The sequence below is a fragment of the Teleopsis dalmanni genome, chromosome 2, assembly GCF_002237135.1.
Source record: "Teleopsis dalmanni isolate 2A chromosome 2, ASM223713v2, whole genome shotgun sequence".
In the NCBI taxonomy this organism is placed as follows: Eukaryota; Metazoa; Arthropoda; class Insecta; order Diptera; family Diopsidae; genus Teleopsis; species Teleopsis dalmanni.
Genome location: NC_051847.1, coordinates 115528726 through 115550558, shown reverse-complemented (window position 1 = coordinate 115550558; position 21833 = coordinate 115528726). Strand labels below are relative to the sequence as shown.

Here is a 21833-nt window from a genome sequence, read left to right as displayed (position 1 = left end):
AGTTCAGATTTATGGTTGGAATTATAGTTTATAATTATTCTTTTACGCACCAGCACTTGTAGCAAGTGTACGGGTAGGAAAGACCGAATTGTATGATAAGAAACGTACGGTGACTATAACAGGTAGTATATACCAAAGAAAAATGAAATGCAATGTAAATTTTGGAGTCCAACAATAATAATAATATGAACAGGATTTAAAATATTTATTTAAACTCTAAAATTTTTATACATCTAACAACGTGTCCATTTTGTTGCTCATAAAGTAGAGAAGACGGAAATATTAACGGCTGATCATAGTTCCAGGGTTGCATATATTACTTCGTTAAATATAGATAGGTGTGATACAAGAAGCATAAAAAAGTAACATTATCTTAGGAGTAACATTAACTATTGCAATGCAACGGAATAAGGGTATTGGAGTTCACACGAACATAATGAAGATATCAGTGGACTTTGGAATTTTTCGTTAGTGGAATTTTTGAACTGCAACTGTTAGGTATCGAACCCTGTCAAATAAAAATCATAGATTCGCAATTAAATATACGAAACCGAACTTCACATTTATATTGCGTTATATTGCGTAATTTGAACAAATGATGGTATTATATCCTTATGACTTATATTTAACGGTATGAAGGAATAAAAATTTCTTACAGATGTATAACAGTGTCGGATACAGTATGATAGATGTAAAAAATAAAGAAAGTCATATATTCCACTGGAAGATAGTAAGTACAATTTAATGGTAATAGTAATCCCTCTTACAAGTATGCCTATACATAACACATCAGTCAATAAGTTGCCATTGTCAAATTTATATGACTTTTATAAAATACCAACCTTCAAAAGACTATGTGTAAAATTTCAGGACATTTCGATTAGTCAGGAAAAAGTGAGAGCCTTTTAAATGAAGCTACTTTTGTTATTTTCAAAACAATGGATTCAAAAAAACTTCATGTGTTAATTTATCATTGCTTATTGATGAAAAAAAAATACTGTACAAGCTCAGCAATGGCTTCAAAAGTGTTATCCGGACTCTGCTCCATCGAAAAAAACTATTTGTTATTGGTTTGCTGATTTTAAACGTGGTGGTACAGACACCGATGATGGTGAACGTTCTGGTCGTCCAATTGAGGTGGTTACTCCAGAAAACATCAAAAAAGTCAAGAAATTGGTTATATCTGATCGTAAAGTGAAATTGCATGAGATAGCTGAGACCGTAAAGATATCAAAAGGCAGTGTGTTTACAATTATGCATGAACATATGAGCATGAGAAAGCTCTTTTCAAAGTGGGTGCCGCGTTTACTCACAGTCGATCAAAAACAACAACGTGTTGATGATTCAGAGCAGTGTTTAGCCATGTTTACACGTAATAAATCAGATTTTTTGCGTCGATATGTGACAATAGATGAAACATGGATCCATAACTTCACTCCGGAATCAAAACGATCATCATCTGAGTGAATTGCAACCGGTGAACCACGTCCGAAGCCTCCAAAGGCACAACAGTCAGCTGGGAAGGTTATGGCTTCAGTATTTTGGAATGTACATGGTATAATCTTCATTGACTATCTCGAAAAGGAAAAAACCATCAATAGTAACTACTACACGGCATTACTAGATCGTTTGAAAGCAGAAATTGTGAAAAACCGACCGCATATGGCGAAGAAAAAAATTTTATTTCATCAAGGCAATGCTCCATGCCACAAGTCAACAAAAACGATGGCAAAATTGCACGAATTACACTTCGAATTGCTTCCTCATCCACCGTATATTCCAGATCTGGCCCCCAGCGACTACTGGCTTTTCACTGATCTCAAAAAAATGCTCGCCGGTAAGAAATTCATCTCAGATGAAGAAGTAATTGCTGCAACTGAAACCTATTTTGAGGTAAAAGACAAATCCTTCTACAAGCACGGCATCGGGAAGTAAGAGAAGCGTTGGAATGATTGTATTGTATGATGAGTAAAATCAATTTTTGGAAGAAAAAATTTGTTTTTCTTAGTTAGTTACCCGTATTATTGACTAATGTGTTATATATCTGGTATATGTTAACTACAACTATTTTGTAAAACTGAAAAGTCTGCGCTTTTAAATTAATTTTCTAGGCTTTCTTTATAACTTGGGTGATGTTTTAATATAATTCGTTAATTTTGTTAGAAAATATATAAAAGATTGCAAGTCCCCCTCCGCCTTAACTGACATTTCATTACTGCAATCGTACACTGACTACACACTCAAAGCAAAATCTTCACGTTTATTTTTTTATAAAATTTTGTACTATTTAATTGATTATATCTGCTTCGTTATTCATTGATAAAATGGATGAAAATAGTTTAAAGTAGAAATTTTTAATTTGAAATGCTTATTGTCATTTCCATGGAATATGCTCCACAATGTCGTTATTGTGATATGTGGTCAGAGCCCTATAAAGGCAACTGGCAAATAAGCAGTTTCTGAAGTTGGACCCGTACGAAAAGTAACAGACTTGTATGAAATATTTCTACCCAAGTACATATTGTAAATCTTGTGCGGGCACATTGTCTCAGTCATCAGACTGCTTAGACTGCGCTAATATCTGTAGGAGAAACAACAACAATGTATCTTTCACTGAAATGTTTATTTGATTGAATTGAGTCGAATAGAGATAAATTAATGTACGCGGAGAGTCAACAGCATAAAAGCGAAACGATGAACAAACAAGCGGATGACATCACTAGCAAAATACGAACACAACAAAACACCAAACACCTTTGCAAAGTCAGTAGGCAAAGAACGACACAAGATACAGATACTCGCACAGTTGTATAGATACATAGATGGACCTATAGAAATATTATGCTTGCAATTCCATTTGTGTGCGGCAGAGACGACTGAGTTTGTGCTGTTTGTATTTTTCGTGTTCGCGCAGCGATTTCATACGAAATATCTTCGCACCACGAAATACGAAATACCATATAGCCATATGCTGTACGTTGTACGTTGTACGTTGTAAGCTCCAAACGAAGGAAAGGTATGAGAAACGCTGGAAGACAGACTGACAGCAGATACATAGGCGCATATGGCTAAATTGAAAGTTTAACTGAGTTTGAGTGTGTTCGTAAATGTGTTTGTTTCTGTTTGATTCTATTTGTGTGCATTGTTGTGACTGTGAGTACGATAACTTGTATCTGAGAGACAGTCAATCAGTCTTGAAAATATTTGCGAACTATGCGGTCACCATACGAAAGTTTTTCTACCGTTTCGGATAGTGAAGAAACTAAAAACAGTGCCATTCCATATCACGCCCGTGAAAATTCGTTACCTTTCAGTTACGGGCAAATAAATAAAACATCAACGCAACTGCGTAGTGTTGGTAGTGGCACAACCGCGAGTGCATTATATAGAAATGGTGGCACTGATGACAGTGGTATAGACTTTGGTTTAACAAAAGATAGAAGTGGATTCAATTTGTACAGCGATAGCGATTATTTAAGCAAATACAATAATAATGGGCCCAGAAATGCTTCATTAGGCCATTCGTCAAGTATAAATTCAAGGAAAACTGAAACGGATGGTAAAATGATTAAGACACAACCACGTCTGACTAGTCCTTTGCTTGTTCGCAAGAGTCTAAATAGTAGATCACCTACGCGAGGTTCTACCAATACCATCGCGAATACTTACCACTACAACTATGACACGACCGATAACAGCAGTAGCGGCTTAAATGGAAATTCAAACAAATACAACAGCATTAGTAGCAGCAATACTCTACGTAAGACTCCAACACGAAACGACTTTGAGGAATTATTGCGCCAGCGACGTGAAAAGATCTACAATGAATATCAACATCGTTCAACAATGCCAGATTTGCGAAATGCCAAACCGGAGCCACCACAGCGCCAATATTTAACAACAACTACCGCTAGTCGGCCGACAAATGGACAGAATAAATATAATTTCGATTTTGAATTTAATTTGAATTTAGATGATGCACCTTCACCACAACGACGAGCAAATACCATTGATCGTTCATGGTCACAGTATCGCACGCGAGATATACCAGTAGCGCCTGAAACAGCATATTCGGAGCGAAATTATAACACAATCGGCTCGACGAATGCTGTCAGAGAAACAACATCGTCGAAGTCATCTGCAGTGGGTTTTGCGAGTCAAGAACGCGAACGACCTCTATTACCAATGAATCACAACAACAATCGTTCACTAAGTGAACAACATATACAGCGCACAGAGTACACCACATATGGCAATGGAAATTTGTCTGGTTACAGCAGCAACAACAATAAAAGCCACATCAACAATGATTTCAGCTATGACGGTACATTGGGAGGAACACGCAGTCGTAGTGACTTGTCGCCGATATATGCAACTACTACGAGACAAGTGACTGGCAATAACAATAACAGTATGCAGAATAACAAAAACAGTGTTAATTCAACAACAACAATTACCACTACAACATACCGCAATGCATATGAACCAGAATTGTCAATTACTGATTATCCCCTTACCGCTAAGGCTTCAACATCTACACAAACTGTACAGCAGGTAGGTGTATCACGTCCAGAAACGCCAGCTTTCCCCGTTACACCACGTACACCATTTGGCAACTATAACACCGCATCAACGCAGCCTCATAGTCCAAATGGCGGTCAATCAACAGCTACTGAAATACATAACTACTCTGCAGAAACAATTTACCAAACCAATCCAACTGCTTATAGACCTCGATTAAATTCAAGCGTCTCAATGATTAATAGTGAACCGCAGGAAGTAGCTGCACATCTGGTTAAATTTGCAAAAGATTCTTCTAAATTCTGGTATAAACCAAATCTGTCGAGGGAGGAAGCTATATCATTGCTCATAAATGCCGTGCCAGGGACATTTATTGTACGTGATTCGACTACATATAAGAATGCATATGGACTAGTGCTACGTGTAAGTCAACCACCACCTGGTGTAACAAATTCCGGTAAGCCGGATGAGCTAGTGCGACATTTTCTTATTGAACCCACAACACGGGGTGTACGCTTGAAGGGTTGTGCCAATGAACCGGTTTTTACCAGTTTGAGTGCATTAGTGTATGAGCATTCTATCAATCAGCTGGCTTTGCCATGTCTACTACGTATACCGGAAGATGATCTAGTCCCATCGCTTGAACTGACGCCAGCTCAAAAACATCTTTTTACACAAGGCGCTGCGACCAATGTATTGTGGCTATATTCGTGCGAAACCGAATCTCTAACCGGCGAAGAAGCAATACGCAAGGCTATACGCCAATTGTATGCACAAAAATCATTACCAAGTCCGACTGTTGTGCACTTTAAGGTGTCACAACAAGGCATAACATTAACAGATAATACACGCAAAAAATTCTTTCGCAAACATTACGCAGCCGACATCATATCGTATTGTGCTATTGATCCAGATCATCGAGTCTGGACTATGCAGGAAGAACAGAATGGCGAAGAACAAAAGAAAACAGTTGGCAACTTGAAGAAAACAATATTTGCTTTTGTTGCAAGGCGTTCATCCAGCTCCAAAGATAACCAGTGTCATGTTTTTTGTGATCTGTCTATTACTCAACCAGCATCGGCAATTGTGTCATTCGCGAATAAGACACTTCCAACCGAAAAGCAGCGTAACTACGTGCTTTGAGAAGGCCTGAATTTAAGTGAGGAATTTGGAGTTAAACACAGATTAGCAGCTAATAAGAGAAGTGAAGGATATGCAACGATGACAGTTGGTGAAAAGAAAAGGGTATCATTTTTATTATAGATTTAATTTGGTTTATATTAGAAAAGTGTGTCCATAGGTGTGATAACGAATTATAAAATATACTAACGATAAGTGACGAAGGTAAAAAAAACAAAAAATTCTTGCAAAAGTTCAGCACTTAAAAATAAAAAACTTTGTCAAGGAAATGTTTTCAAAGTATATATATATTTGAATGAAATACTGAAAGAATTTTCAATATAAACATCATTTTAATATTTTTTAATAGAAAAAGAAACTTATTTAAAGGATATATTCTCTTCGTTAGCTTTAATATACTTTTAATCAAAACTAATATTGTGTCTGTTGTTCGTTAATAATATCTAAACGTTATTTAATATCTATGGCATATATTAATTAATGATACTAATCATTTTGAATTGATGTTTTTACATTAAGCAATTTTTTTTGTTGATTCGTCAGTAGCTCAACTAAGTTATCTTTAACTAAGTAACTTAATTTTTAACAGGGATAAATTAGCCTGGTCTAGATTAGGTGTAGCCACAACCTTGCAACCTTGCTTTCAATCTTCTATATAGATGTTTTATTTAAACATATTGGTTTTACGAACATTTTTGTGTAAATATATTTTGAAAGCTTTTACTGTTTTTAATATCTAGTTTAAAATTAATTTGAAAATCTTTAAATTTAGAATTTTTATTAAGACTAAATTTCAGCGAACAAATAATGTTTGTATGATTGAACCGATTTATTTGTTCTAACATAAAAACCACGAATCAATGTTACACTCAAATATTATGTTATTAAATTTTTTATTTAATTTTGTATACTAATTAAGCAATTTCTTATTAAAGCAATAATGGAATTTATATTTCAAATGGAAGCTAATCAAAACGATTGGCTTGTCTACGGTACAGCAATTGTGGAGAGATATTAAGTTAACCCTTAAAACGTATAGCTTGCCTACGCTACAGTGAATGTGTATCGTATTTGTAATCTATATTAAGTATTGTTTGTGGTTTTTATTATATGTATGTAATACTAATGTAAATAGTTATGAACTACGGACTAACCTTTTTTGCTTAGTCAGTGAAAATATGATATATGCTAACAATGTTATAAATGTGATTTTTCACAAATATTCTTAAAAAACAAAGTTCGGAAGTCGGCACACCTCAGCAATCTATAATAATAAAGTCAAATTTTAATATTATATTTGAATACATTTCAAGGCACACAATGCCTTCGCCGCACACAAATAGTGTAAGGAAATAATTTTTAAGCATTCACTATGATTAGAAAGGATGTGTTAATATCACACCTTCTTCTACCAACAATCATATCGTATGGTTGCTAAAGCCATACCTCATTTTAACTTGTAAGAAGAAGCACACCGAAAAAAAGAATAAAAATAAAAATTGCACTAAATCAGTAAAAAATACGTAGGAACTAAAATTATATATATTCATAATAGAAAAATATCTTTTAGTATTATTAAATAGCGGAAAGTTAGACACACATTTCCCTCCGCAGCAACATAGACTAGAATCACATAAAAGCATTACTCATACGCCAAAGCACCAAACAAGTTCCACATTTTTTGTTAGTGTACTTCTCTTTTTTTTCTTTGAAATTATAAAAACTAAAATTAAATTAAACAAAATTCTTTTTAGTTATATACATTTAATGCTCATGCATTATAATGTATAATTATATCATAAATTGCACTTAATTTTGTACATTTCTACATATGGAATATTGAAATTCTTAATTATTTTTTGTTTATTATTTCTGATCGCTTTGTGTTTTTGCGCATTAAGAAATTGATTTTCTACTGGCCTTTGCTATCGAGTATTTATATACGAAGCTGTGTGTATTTATCTATATACATACATATGTTAAAATTATTCTTAAACTTAATTGAAAGCGGTTTAGAACATCCAAGCAAAAAATTTATTAAACATTTGAATTTATTCAAGCGTTTTAAGATTTTAACTTTTTTTGGAATGTGTTTACATTCTTTTCATATATGTAAATGTGTATAAAGGCAAGTGGAAGGCAAGCAGCTATAAATAATGCCACACGTTGTTCTATTTCTATGTTTAAATATGAAAAAAAAAAATAAAAAACGGCTAAAACGTTAAACACAAATATACATAAATCAGAATCAGAACAATACTTTCTATTATTTTCATTTTAAAATTGTAGAAAAATTCATTTCATTTTTTTAGATTGATCATTATTATTGTAATTAAACTCAATTGCAAGTCATATGAGTTGCGTTATACGAGTTAAAAGTGAATAGATGTCAGTAGCGCATTTGCGATCAATTCAAAAGCGGACACTACATGCATATAGCAAAATTCAATAGATCAAGTTTTGTGACAATTACTTGATACAATCCCCTTACCCTCGTAATCGTTTTTCATAAAATATTAGACAATGTCGAAAATATTTATTTGTTGTTGATTAAATAAATTTTATAAAATACATACATACATTGTTAGGTGATTGCTTCTTAGAATATGGTATAGTATTAGTCAATATCTAAATTGTTCAATTGGTGTTGCCCTAATAAATTCGATGATATTGTTAGAAATTCTTTATATCGCTACATCTTATACAAAACTAAGAAAAGCAAACACTAATTCACGGTTAGTCTAAAAATCTTGTATTAAAGTCTTTTAATACTCACAAGTCTTTAATTTTATACTCACAAGTCAAGAGCTAAATTTTAGCTTTCAACTAAATTTAGTTTATTTGTACATAAATTCGCTACTGTTATTTATTATTTATAAAACTATAAGAGCTTATGGTTTGTAGACATGGAAGTTGAGCAAGAACGACAGGCAGGCAATACTATGTGTGATGTCAATTGAAAATTGTAAAATTATATCAGAAACTATTTTTGTTTATAAGATAACGCATATGTTTGAACTTTTGCAAAATTAATTTAATTTTTTACCTATTTATATAAAAATTTATACATACATATATAAACAAACTGTTTGGTTCATTCATTGTTGTTATTATATACATACGTATATTAAAATTTAGAAAAACGAAATATTTAGAATGATTTTAAATGTATATGTTGCAGTCATAAGCATATGTGCCTTTATTATAATAATTGAAAATAATATTAAAAAAAAATAATAAAATAACTAACATAAAAAACTAAATTATTGTTTTAATGTATTAATTAGTTTAATTAGTTCAACAAAATTTTCATATTACTTTGATATATATGTATATTCGTTGGTATATTATGGCATATTTCAAATGTTGCTAAATTTATATAATAATTTTATGCATTGGATCCGTTTCGTATATTAAATCTCTTCTATTTAATTTTTTTTTTTGCTTTTTTTTTCTCCGTCTTTAATTTTCTGTTTTTCTTTTTAAAAAAAATAATATAAATTTTCACATTTGATGATATAACTACAATAGCTTTGGATAATAACATCAAACCAACATGGAAATAAAATAAAATATAATTCTATTTAATAAAAGTAAAACAAGCAAATAGAGGATTATATTTTGATGCATTACATCGTTATTGCCTAATGTGTTGCGTACAATACAACGGAGACGAATTCCATATTCTTTTCGAATAATGTTAAATTACTAACATTATTTCAAACCAACTTTAATCTCACTTATTTTGGGTAAAGAAATAGTTTTCAAAATGTAGAATTAAAATTAATTAACTAAAGAGTAGGCACGACATTTAACCTTAAATTGAAGTATATCTCCAATAATTTTACTAAATATCATTCCCATATCACAAGCAGATAATATATAACGATTAGAACATTGAAGCAGAAGAACTACAAATGAAGCTCCAAGCCTCTTGCTCAATAATAACAAATCCTGCCCGTGCTTAGAGTATGCTGGTATAACAGCATCATAAAACCAATAGGGACTTTAAACAAAATTAACATTATCTCAATACCTATATTGCATCACACTTTCAAATATATTTACCAGAAAATAATCATATAAAAGTGAGCAAATATATTCTAATATAATTTTTATTAATTTCCATTCCGTGTCTTTATACTTCCATATTCCAGCACACAAAAATAGTTCAAATTCCACAAATTCTTATATTGGATATATAATTTAGCAAAATACTTCACGTAACATATCTCTCTGTGAAGGTTTGTTTTCGTATGCGCTAGATAATGACAAAACAGTTGTAAAGCACTTTCTTCAACTGCTTTACGGTTGCTTTATATAGCATAGTTTTCTAAGCGAAAGGGAGTACCTTTCTGCAAACTCAGACATTGCTTAAAAAAATTTAGTTTATACCAATCTTATGCATATTACATATATGATTTTTTTCATATTTCTTTACTTTACTTTACCAAAACAGATTCGACTTCTTCTTCTTCTACCACTACTTCTTTCTTTCCTGAACTTCTAATTCTTTGGTCTTTAATTATTCTCATTTACGAGAGTTTGAGATTGTCATTTTCAACGAGTCAACAACCCAAATCATTCCCCCACCGATTCCACTTTAAAACCAAATTTCTTCTCTCTAGGTTGGATGGATTTCGATATCTAAATAATGCGTAATAGGTTTAATAGTTTAGTTTTAGGTTAACTTCTGACACGGAGGCTTTGATGCTTCGCCACCTAATACAGAAAACAAAAAGGTTACTTGCACAATTCTTTGCATTCACAGTGGCTATCAATAATGTGACACCATATAAATCCTAAAGTATTTCATACTCGTATACCAATAAATTAACATGTGTATAAATTAAAGTTACGTTCAATGCATAATAAATCAAAATTCTAATGAATTTTTGTTACAAGTCTTTTATACAATATTTAAAAAATATAATTGCAATTTATAACACGTTTGAAAACAGATGCACTCCTTGATCAACTGCATTTCAGTTTTGTTTACATATTTTGCATATATAAAATGCAACAGCTACACAAATAAAAAAACCAAATAATTAGTAAGTAAAACAAAACCTTTTGGCATATTAAGTGAATTTGTTATATTTATTATATGTACGAGTATGAATTGCTTCTTTATGAAAAATAGAAATCGTAAACCAAATGAAACCTAATCTTATCTATGCAAAAAATGGAAGAAGAAAAACTAGTAGTAATTATTTAGCAAGCTTATCTTCTTTGCCGTAACTGACTTATTAATTTAATACTACAGTGAACCCTTTGAATAAATGCCAATCTTTTGTCATACAGTTCTAATGATGATTTAATCAAATCAATGAGTTAATGGCAATGGCAATTAAGTTTATGACATTAATATAAAAATCGTTTATTATTTCAAATTTTTAATTTGTTACTTTGAGATCACAGAATATATCACACTATATATTCTGTTATTTCAAGATTTACGATTAAGCTTCTTTTTATATCAAGTTACATACTATAAAATCTGAGGCACACTTTTTCTCATTAGTTAATTTTTTGATTTCTTATGCATTTGTTTCCAATAACACTTAAAACGCTCGTATATCTACGTATTTTAGATTTCTGGAGCAAAACTTGATGTGGTTATAGCACACAATAATTGAAAGGCAGTCAAAATGATATGTTTTGATACAATTAGCTGAGTACCCCAAGTGCTAACCAAAATATCCTGCCGAATATATTAGTCTCTGCTCAATAATATACCACATATTGCAATTTTCTATTTCCTTTTATTTAGAAGGATTTATATTGGTTATTTTAATAATGAGTCTATAGTTTCAAAACTGGAATATCCTGTCGACCACAAGTAAAACAACCAGGATATGGGTTATAAGCCCATATCCTTAAAACCGTTCTGCAGATTTTGGGTTCGTCATTTTCGGATTTAACAATTCAAAGTACTTTAGATTCAACTTAATTTGGTTTTAAACAAAAAAAATAAATGTGTCAGATAGTGTGATATGTCTTTATAAGAAAGATACTATTTATAACCAGAACCACTAAGGTTACTAAGTTAGAAACGACAAAAATATCCCAATAGACTAAGTGACAACAGTAAAAATTATTTTTATTAAATTTTCTGACACAGGTGTCAGACTTTTTTAAAATACTCGTAGATTTATAATTATCATTTGTATCTAACTACGTACCATAAGTATAAAGTAAATAATGTATTTTTTAAATGTATATTATTAAATTTAATATTAACGCCAATATGACAATAGTGACTATTTTTTATCTAATAGAAACTAATGTATTTGTCAGAGAGGTTTTAAAAAGTAGTGAATTACACCAACAAAAATAAAGAATTATTTTAATTAAGGGCCATGTTAGGGCCATGTTAGGGCCATGTTATGCAGAGTGTCTCGGGCACGGCATGAGTACAATTGTTGTTGTTTTCAATGCAAATTTTAAATTTGAGAATGAGAGAAAAAACAATATGGCCGTTCAAACTCCGGCATGAGAGCCGGCGTATTTGTGCCCTGGCACTAAGGCAAAACAGTGTTGTTTAGTAATAAAATTTCAAAATTTGCGCCTTTTAGGAGCAAATTACTACAATTCTAGTACGTTTTGGAGAAAAAATGGCAGTAACACAGCATTTTGTTTATAAATCACTAATAATATAATTATTACTCTTTCCGATTTTAAAGAAACGCGCAAGTACTGTTAACAATTATTATAAGATAATATAATAATAAATTAACAGTATTACATCCTCTATGATGTTTTTCTTGCTAGTTATTTTTGGTGGTAAATTGAAAGTGAGCATATTCAAATTTCTTTTTAAATTTAGGCACAACCAAGAAGTAGTAAAAATATAAAATTGGCAATACTGATGTGACACTATGCATAACATGCATTTTCGGCATAACCCGAAAGAACGTAATTTGCCGTGCCCGAGACACTAACAATTTTCTTTGTTCAGCAGCTCCAACAATTTTGAATCCATATTTTTAAGAAATAACGAACTACTGAGTATTACTTGCCTGACAGCAGGAAAGATCTTCTTTGCATGACAGTTTTACGAAAGTGTTGCCAAGCAAGCAAAGAGAAGTAGTATCATTCACAATAGAGTCTGAAAAATTATATGTGCAGGAACCAATAAGTTTATATGGCATTTACACTGGCCTCGTATGGCTCATTGCAAATGAGTCATATGAAAGTATTTACATTCGTTATAATTCATTTGTTCTTATTTCAAATAGCTGATTTGATTTTTGTTCTGTGCCAAAAAAATGTTAAACGAAGGTTTAATATACCTTCAAACTGTACAATATAAACAGAAAACTTATTTTTAGCTTTGATTAATTTATTTGAAAATTTTTAACCAAAAATAATAAATAATTGGAATAAATTAATGAATAAAAATTTACATAAGTGCAGTCCAAAAATTGCCTAGGAAATTTTAATTTACTTTACCTGAATTTCCTCGAACTCGCATACGACCCACCTTTGCAAATCAATTACACATTCATAAAAAAGAGAATTCTGCGTATAAAAACAAATAATTTCGAACATACAACAATGTACAGATATTTTGAATACATCTACCATTATATGGAAACATAATAAAAGTGTAAGTACAATACTTAAACATAAAAGTTACAAAACAATGAGAAATATAATAAAGATATCAATCGAAGCAATGTTATGCAGTGGCGTAACTACATTTTTTAGGCCCATAAGCAAATTCTAACTAAGGGCCTCCTACCAATATCTTTTTATACCCTTTACACGAAAAAGTGTAGAAAGGGTATATTAGGCTTGTCACCATTTTCGTAACGAATTAAAGGAAAAGTCGAAAATACCATAAAGTATATATCAGTATATGTATATACATATATACTTTTTCAGTTCAAACTACTCTCTCAGCTTTTGAACTCTTCGAGTGAAACTTTACACACATACTTTTTGGGAGCAGAACCTGTTCACTATTTGATTTGATTGAAATTGGCCTACTAATTTTTATAGATGTGTGTATTTTTATTTTTCCTGACAAATATTTCCAATCCCAAAATCCAGAACACCCTTGATTTGTTTGATTAGAAAATAACCAGCATGGCTCACAATATACTGAATCCAATAACTTTGAATAGTATAACTAAAGTCGTGGCAATGTTCCATATTTTGTTTTTAAATTATAGTACGAAGTATTGAAACTTATATTTTCTTGAATAGGATCCTTTAGAAATGACCCTTGTAATCTCTGGTGGTCGCAAGAATTATTAATTAATAAGCGTTTAATATCATCAGTAATTTTGACATTAATATAGTGCCCAGTTGATTTGATTATGGTTTCATTAATTATTTTGAAGTCTGTTTCAGTATTTGAACAATGTGTCAATTTATTCTGTGTATCACAATTAGCAAAGACATCATTTAAATCGTTTACTTCTTCACTTTTATTTTTATTTATTTTTAGAAAATTGTCTGGTTTTGGTAATTTCTTTAATGTTTCTTCTCGTTCGTTTTGCTCTTTTCTTTTCTTGGCTCCATTTAACTGTCAACACAAAGAAATTTTAAAGATTTTCTTGAAATTACAAATACAACCTTGTTCAAAAACCAAAATTTATGTTATTCTAACAAAAAACCTTTCGTCCTTCTTTCGAAAATTTATTAAAAATAAATATAATGTATACATAAATTTATAATGGGGCCCCCGAATTTAGGGGGCTTCTTAGGGGGCGAAAGCGTTGCTTCCAGTCGCTTCTCTGTAGTTACGCAACTGATGTTATGTTAAGTAATGTTATGTTTTTGCAAAGAGCCAATCTTTCATATGTACACATAATGCAAGCAAAATACATTTTGTATAACAATAAATAATTAAGATAAAATTAAAATTAATACTTTATTTAAAGCAATATTAAAAATGCAGGAATTTTTGAAATTTTCTTTTACGACAAAATAAGTAATGGTTTAGAATATTTGCGACTCAATACGTATTAACTTGTTAGGAACTAATAAGTTAAAAAATTTAAAGCGCTTTTAAATTATACTTTCTTTACGTAAACCTAAAAGTTTTTGTATATATTTTTAAAATATTTATTTTCTACAAATTTGTAACATATATTTTTAAAATATTTCATTTTCACAATTTTCAAATTTGTGGAACTTTAACTTTATTTAATTTTTTGTTTATTTTTTTTAATACATATGCATTTATTTATTGTATATTCTCTTACAATGTCTAGTCCATATTATTAAACGTAAGTCAATTGTCAGTTGAAGTCGATATATGAATTTAAAACCTATCTATGTGAATAGTAGTTTTTACCTTCTCTTATTAATTTTAGTTTTTCAATTTACACGATACTATTGTGAATAAGTGTAATAAAGAACAAGCACATATTTTAACAAATGTCAACTTTAAAGTAACAATCTGAAAAATTGTTATAAAGCAATTGCATTTTTTATTATACTTTCTTGCGAACGAAAAGTTGTTTATTATGGCTACATCCAGCAACGAAAACGGGAATTTGATGGATGAGTTCGAAGAAGCATTTCAATCATGTATCTGTGCTTTAACTAAAATGGAACCGAATACTGGTATTAACAAAGAAGAAATTGAGCTTGAGGTACAAAAAACAACAAATAACTTTATTGATGTCGCTCGTCAAATGGAGTCTTTCTTTTTGCAAAAGCGCTTTCTTGTGTCTACGTTAAAGCCAGATATGTTAATTAAAGATGAAAATCTAGACCTTCGTCTTGAGATACAGCGTAAGGAGAATCTCTTAAACAAACACTACAACCGACTAGAAGAATGGAAGTCTTGTCTATCAGATATACAACAAAACCAAAGTGTGCACAATCGGCCGGTTGGAGCTATGGGCACTGGTGGTCATATGTCTGATATTGCTGGAATGGGAACGAGTAGTGGTATGGTACGTCCAACAGGTCTAGTTCAAGGTGGTATGCCAGGTCCCTCTAGCCAAATGCAACCTGGACCACAACATCATTTACAACAACAAAAATTACATGCACAACAAATACAGCAACTGCGTATGATGGGAAAATTACCCAAATAAAGTTGAATTTTGTTTCCCATCTATACATAGTTATTTAAGCTGAACAAAATGTATAATAAAATAGTACAATATCAAATATTACGATTTGAGTTGTGATTGATGAATAATAATAAATCTATACAATTTAGTGTCAAACATTTATTTTGATTTAGTTTTAAATACTTTTAAACCAATGAAGCAAATATTTGGTACCATATTAACGAAAACATCTTTAAATTATTTTATAATTTTATTTATTAATAATTTATTTACTGCATATATTCATGTCTTTAAAACTTATAATCAGATACAAGTAGAGTAAAGGGACATAGCTTAAATACATTCTTAATATGTTGTTATTTCAAAGCTGGTTTGTATATATATGAAAATTATATTATCTCTAAAAAAAAATATAAAACTAAAACAAACTTATCTATTATTAAATAAAAAATATAAATGTATTCAAGTAACTAAATGTAGTTAAAATTAACTACGTGCCGACATATAAGTGTAACTAATATTTTTTATATCCGTATTCAAGGTAATTATATTTTAATAGCCGATTTTTATGCTTTTTTTAAAATAATTTCACTTAATCTATTTCGTAAACCTCATTCGGATTAAACCCGTGATTTGGCGGCTGCGTTACCGGCGCGGCTGGTTGCTGCTGCTGCACTGCAGGAGCTTGATAATAACCGGCAGCTGAAGGATTTTGATTTGCATATAGTAATGGATTCATATACATTCCACTCGGATGTGCAAGAGTTCCATGTAATGCTAGCAAATCTTTATACATTGAGGGATTTCCCACATTCATTTCACCATAAAGCTGTTGTAAATACCTTGGAACTAGTTGCAATATCTGGTTTTGATTGAGGTCAGGTAAATCTTTTGCTATTTTCATATTAAGCAATTGCAAAAGAACATCAGAACGAAAACCGAATATTTTATTTGAAGTAACACTTCCAGCAGCATTTCCAAATTGACTACCAAATGCTCCACGATCATATGATATATACTGCGCAGTTTGTACAGATCTTGTTTTTTCCGCCTCATATTCTGACCATGCTGCCTTTCGTTCAGCTTCACTCAAGTTCTCACTTTCTTCATTTTCAAGTAAAGAATCATGTTCATGGTATTTGAATAAAAGACTTTCGTGCTCTGTTAACAATTCCGCAAACAAACGATCTTTAGGTAAAATGGGAACTTCACGCTCTGTGCTTGGTCTCAATTCATAAGTATATAGTTCTTGCAAATCAGATTGGTTATAATGACGTGATATTTGTTGTTCATCTATTACTCTCTTTGCAGTTGCTTGCTTGGCAACTTGCCGTTCGTATACCTTTTGCTCCATTGTGCCCATTGCAATTAAACGATAAATATAGCAAGGCTTTTCTTGTCCAAAACGATAAACTCGGAAAATACTTTGCGTGTCATGCGAAGGATTCCATGAAACATCAAAAATGACAACACGATTAGCCGCCACCAAATTAATACCCAATCCTCCCGCACGTGTAGATATTAAAAAGAGTCGCGCTCTCAAGTTTGTTACATCGTTGAATTTTTTACACATTGCTTCACGCTGTTCAACTGAACAAGAACCATCAAGTCGAAAATAATCAACCCCAGCTGTCCAGATGCCAGTTAGGTCATCAACGTCACCTGGTTTGTAAATAATTTCACATAAAAAGGCATACTTTTAAATAAACATATATATATATATATATATTTACTTACCTTCTATTTCCTGTCCTTTTGTTTTTTCATTGATTAATGATAGAAAATGTTCAATCACATCAAGTGATTGCAGAGATTGTGAAAATACTAGTACTTTATCTCCAATAGCTTCGCATTGCTTCAGCAAGTGCAGGAGTATCACTAATTTTGGGGAATGATTAATGTTATTGAGCTCTTTGTCTGCGACAAATCTTTTCCACCATTCTGATGGGTCATCCTCTTTTTCAACAATTGGAGTTGTATCTTCCATATCGCTATCTTCATTAATATCTTTATTGTTACGAGTTTTTCTTCTTTTTATGTCTGTGCCACTAACACCACCTCCACTACCAAAAGATTTTGATGAATCAACCGAGTTTTCCTCAGAAATAGAACCATTCTCTTCCTCATCATCTTCATCGTCACATATAAAATCTTCCATTGAATCAGAATCATTAGCCATTAAGCGTTTACGTATAACATTATCACTATTTACACGTAAGTTCATTGGATGTGTCCATATACGACGCAAGTCCTGAAAATCTTGAAACAAACGTGCACCTTTTCCAGTTATATCAGAACTGCATTTATCACGTTGAACAGTCATATAATGTTCGTATAGTAATTCTTGTAATATCGAAAGAGTTGTATATACGACGTATTCATGTTTAGGTGGCAAATAGGGTGCCAATACTGAATAGTCTCTACGTTGTATGCAACCTTCTAACATTTTATGCAATATATGGGAACGATGTTTCATTAAGCGTATGTCGCGGTCTGTAGAATCTGTGTATTGACCATTTGTAATTGGGTTTACGAACCGATTTAAATATTCTTTATAAGTACCAAGTAAATTGGGTTTTATAAATTGTATCATACAATAATCTAAAAATATAAATATTAAATATATAACAAAATAATATTATTAAATATTTAAAAACATATATAACAAAAACTTACATTCTTTAAGATTGTTTTGCAATGGAGTACCGGTCAGAACAATTCTTCTTTTAGTACGCATTCGATTTACTGCTTTACTAATTGATGTTTTCTCATTTTTAAGCAAATGTCCTTCGTCACATATAACTAAATCTGGACCTGGTTCTACCAACACCTTTTGCAAGGTCTCCCGTTGTTTCTTGCGCAAGCCTTTTGCCTTATCATTAGATAATATACGAAACATATCGTAGCCTAGGATGCATGCACCGCCTTCTTCAAACCACTCATTTAACTTAAATATGCGTGTCGATTTATCTTTGTACTTGGACATATCATAAATTTCTACTTCTTTTTTCCTTGCAAAACTTATCCAATGTTTGAATTCTCGCGCCCAATTATTTAATGTACTTAGAGGTGATATGACGAGCACACGTTCCACTTGTGTTTTTCTTGCATTAACCAATAATGTATGCGAGAGTGTTACGACTTGTAAGGTTTTGCCCAAACCCATACAATGAGCTAATATGCATCCGGAACCACATTTTTCATTTGTATCCTTTAAAGTCTCAAAACAAGCATCCCACATAAATTTTACACCAGCTACTTGATGAGGTTTTAATTTTTTTAAAATTCCCTTATCTACCTCTAGTAATGGGTCCTTTGATTCCTCATCAAAATCTAAAACTAACTCCGTTACTTCAACACTTTCAGCCTTATCATATATTTTATTATAAATTTTTTGTCTCTCCTCAATGCGCTTCCGTCGTTCTTCTTCTTCTTTAGTAGCTGTTTTTGTGCTGATGTCAAGGTCTTTAGTGCTTATAATTTTACGTATGTGCTTTCGTTTATTTTTATTCTTTTCATCTTCTTCGCCACTCTGATCACTGTCATCACTTGATTTTTTAATAATCCTACTACGCTTTCGAGGTTGTTTTTCTTTTGGTTTAAAATCAGAATCCGAATCTGTAGAGTTTTTTGTTTTATTAAATGTACGCTTCTTACGTGACGGTATTATTTCGCTATCGCTACTTTTCACATCCGAATAATCTGAAGAGATCGCATCTTGTTTCGCTTGACTTGAGACGTCATTACTTCCCTCACAATCCGAGTTATCAGACTCAGATGATACCATTGATTTCCGGTTTTTAGCTGAGCTAGTTGCAGCTTTCGAATGTGTTGCAGTAAGTGTGTTCATTCTAGAACCGTTTACTTGTTTACTAAACTGCAGAAGAGGAATACGCTTTAAACGCACGCAAAGTTTCCGTAGCTTCTGTCTATCACCTTCAATAACGATCTTTGAATTTAAATCAATTGAAGATGATGTGACTTCTTCGTTTCTTTTTTCTGCACAAATACTTTTGATTACTTTTGTATATGGCTTTTCTACTTCCGCAGATGGTTTTTCAATTTTCTTGATTTGTCTTTTTGTTTGATGTTTAATAATAATTTCTTCGTCACTTTCTTTGCTTGATGTATCACTCAATTCGATTATAGAAGTATTATTTCGTTTCTTTCGCTCTGGCAAACGAAGTTTAAGTTCTGGCTTCGAAGCTGTCAGTGGCACAGGCGGTTTTTCAAGCAACCTTTCAATTGGTATAATACGCAAGCGGAATTGATTGTTTGTGGGAGCTATACAAAGCTGTTTTTCGTCCTCTTTCCTTTCACCGTTATTTCTGTCTAAAAGTAGACTGCCACTGGTATTGCTATTTTCATCATTATTTTTTTCAATTTTTGATGCGATGTCGTCTGAATTATTTGATTCTGATCCACTATTTATATTATTGACAACTGTACCTGAATTTTCATCGGAGATCAGGTTGCTACAATTTGTTCTGACTGTTTCCATAGGTATGCGTTCCGAAAATATTCTTTTACTTGCAACAAACAAAAAAAAATTGCAAAATACTGCTGTCCATTAACATGCAATCCTATAAAAAAAAAACTATTATATGTGTGTGTCTTATTTAATATATTAATTAATTATTTTATATATTATTTAATATATAATATATATATTTAATATATATATATATATTATAAAAAAATTATAAAAAATTATTATAAAATTATTATATTATATTATAAAAAAACCCAGATTTTTTCTAATATGAACAAAACTACGACCTACGACTATTGTCAATTGTACAGCAGAAATTTATTTAAGACGGTTTATTTGGAGTTTTTCCGTAACCACTGAATTTCTTTTTCTTTACATATGCACGTACGTTTGTATTATTAAAAGTTAGATTTCTTTGATCTCTGATGTTATTAGTAATGCCGATTCTTTTACAATAAAATATAGAGTTCAAACGTTTATTTCTAGTCTTCAACTGTCAACACAATCATTTCCACAATGGCACCATTTTTTTGCAACTTTGTTACATTTTTTTAGGATCGTCTACAGTTGTTGTTGTTACACATAAATTGCATTTTTTTTGCAAATGCATAATTCAATTGCTATCTCAAGAACTCAAATTCACTGAAGTAGCATATAATAATATTTAAGCGTATTCTATGCTTTAAATTTGTTATAGTAACATTATTTAAACAATTAATAAGAGTTGACAAATTTTATTTTATTTTTAAATTCAATTCCTATAACTTTAGCGATATCAAACACCAACTGCTAGCATAATGTTAAATATTATTCAATGAAGAGTTTATGAACTTATAAAAATAATTAACCATCCTTCGTACTATTTAATTAAATGCCGAACAATTATCAAAATATTTTTTACCACAAAAAACGCCGCTAGATGAAAAAATATTTAGGTATACATAGCAGCATTAGAGCAGTGTTTCATAGGAACAAAATATCTCAGATGTTTATAAAACATTCACAATAACACAATAAAATAAGTTTTGCATCAGCAACCTAAATGAAATAGACTGAACACTTTGGCATAATTATAGGCTCATAATGCGTTCACAAATAATATAAGCACTACTTTCAAAGGCAAGTCTGGACAAAATGGAAATTTTGTTAGGCTTATATGCAAAATATATAATAAAATTAGAAGTTAAAATTTCGAAAATGAATAATGATTCTTTGCAATCATGATAAAGATTGTAATGTAAATAAAATATAATTTTTCATGCCTTTTAACAGTAAAAAAATAAATAGAAAAAGTAACGTATTTAACAGTAAAAAAATAAATAGTAAAAAAATAACGTATTTGTTACGAACAATGATGAAACGAAATACAAATAACTAACGAAATTGTTAATAGTTAACTGAAAATTTCGTAGGTCCTACCAAAAGTCGTTCACAATAGACGAATTTTAAGTCTTAGCAACTATCTTGAGTTGCTCATGAGTTAAGCGATTTTTAAAATGTTGGACTAAATTAGCCAGCAGTGTTATTGTTTCATATATTATTTTTAAAATAGGCGGTTGTTCTTTTGTGATATGCTTACGAAAGAAAAAGCCTATTACCGTTCAAAATTGATGCCATTTAATATGTTCATTAGAAGAAGT

General features: G+C 31.2%; 3 protein-coding genes across 9 annotated transcripts; 2 read left to right on the top strand and 1 right to left on the bottom strand.

Moving 5' to 3' along the window:
- The first annotated feature begins 3170 nt into the window (after positions 1–3170).
- Positions 3171–5899, top strand: LOC119677882 (tensin-4). Its single transcript, XM_038089441.1, has one exon. The coding sequence runs from the start codon at positions 3214–3216 to the stop codon at positions 5662–5664; it is 2451 nt and encodes an 816-aa protein (XP_037945369.1). The 5' UTR covers positions 3171–3213; the 3' UTR covers positions 5665–5899.
- A 9106-nt stretch (positions 5900–15005) lies between these two features.
- LOC119680321 (mediator of RNA polymerase II transcription subunit 28) lies at positions 15006–15871 on the top strand. The gene has a single exon (XM_038093084.1). It carries the CDS (start codon positions 15144–15146, stop codon positions 15720–15722), a length of 579 nt encoding a protein of 192 aa, XP_037949012.1. The 5' UTR covers positions 15006–15143; the 3' UTR covers positions 15723–15871.
- Positions 15872–15963: 92 nt separating this feature from the next.
- Positions 15964–21323, bottom strand: LOC119677778 (transcriptional regulator ATRX homolog). 7 transcript variants are annotated; one of them, XM_038089295.1, is made up of 4 exons: positions 21305–21323; positions 18378–20284; positions 17439–18302; positions 15964–17363 (listed from the first exon to the last, which is right to left on the bottom strand). In XM_038089295.1, exons 2-4 carry the CDS (start codon positions 20200–20202, stop codon positions 16294–16296), a joined length of 3759 nt encoding a protein of 1252 aa, XP_037945223.1. In that variant the 5' UTR covers positions 20203–20284; positions 21305–21323; the 3' UTR covers positions 15964–16293. The 7 variants fall into 7 exon arrangements, with proteins under 7 accessions (XP_037945223.1, XP_037945222.1, XP_037945217.1 ...); XM_038089294.1 differs by lacking the exon at positions 21305–21323 and adding an exon at positions 21232–21277; XM_038089289.1 differs by lacking the exon at positions 21305–21323 and adding an exon at positions 21095–21209.
- Between the last annotated feature and the right edge of the window lie 510 nt (positions 21324–21833).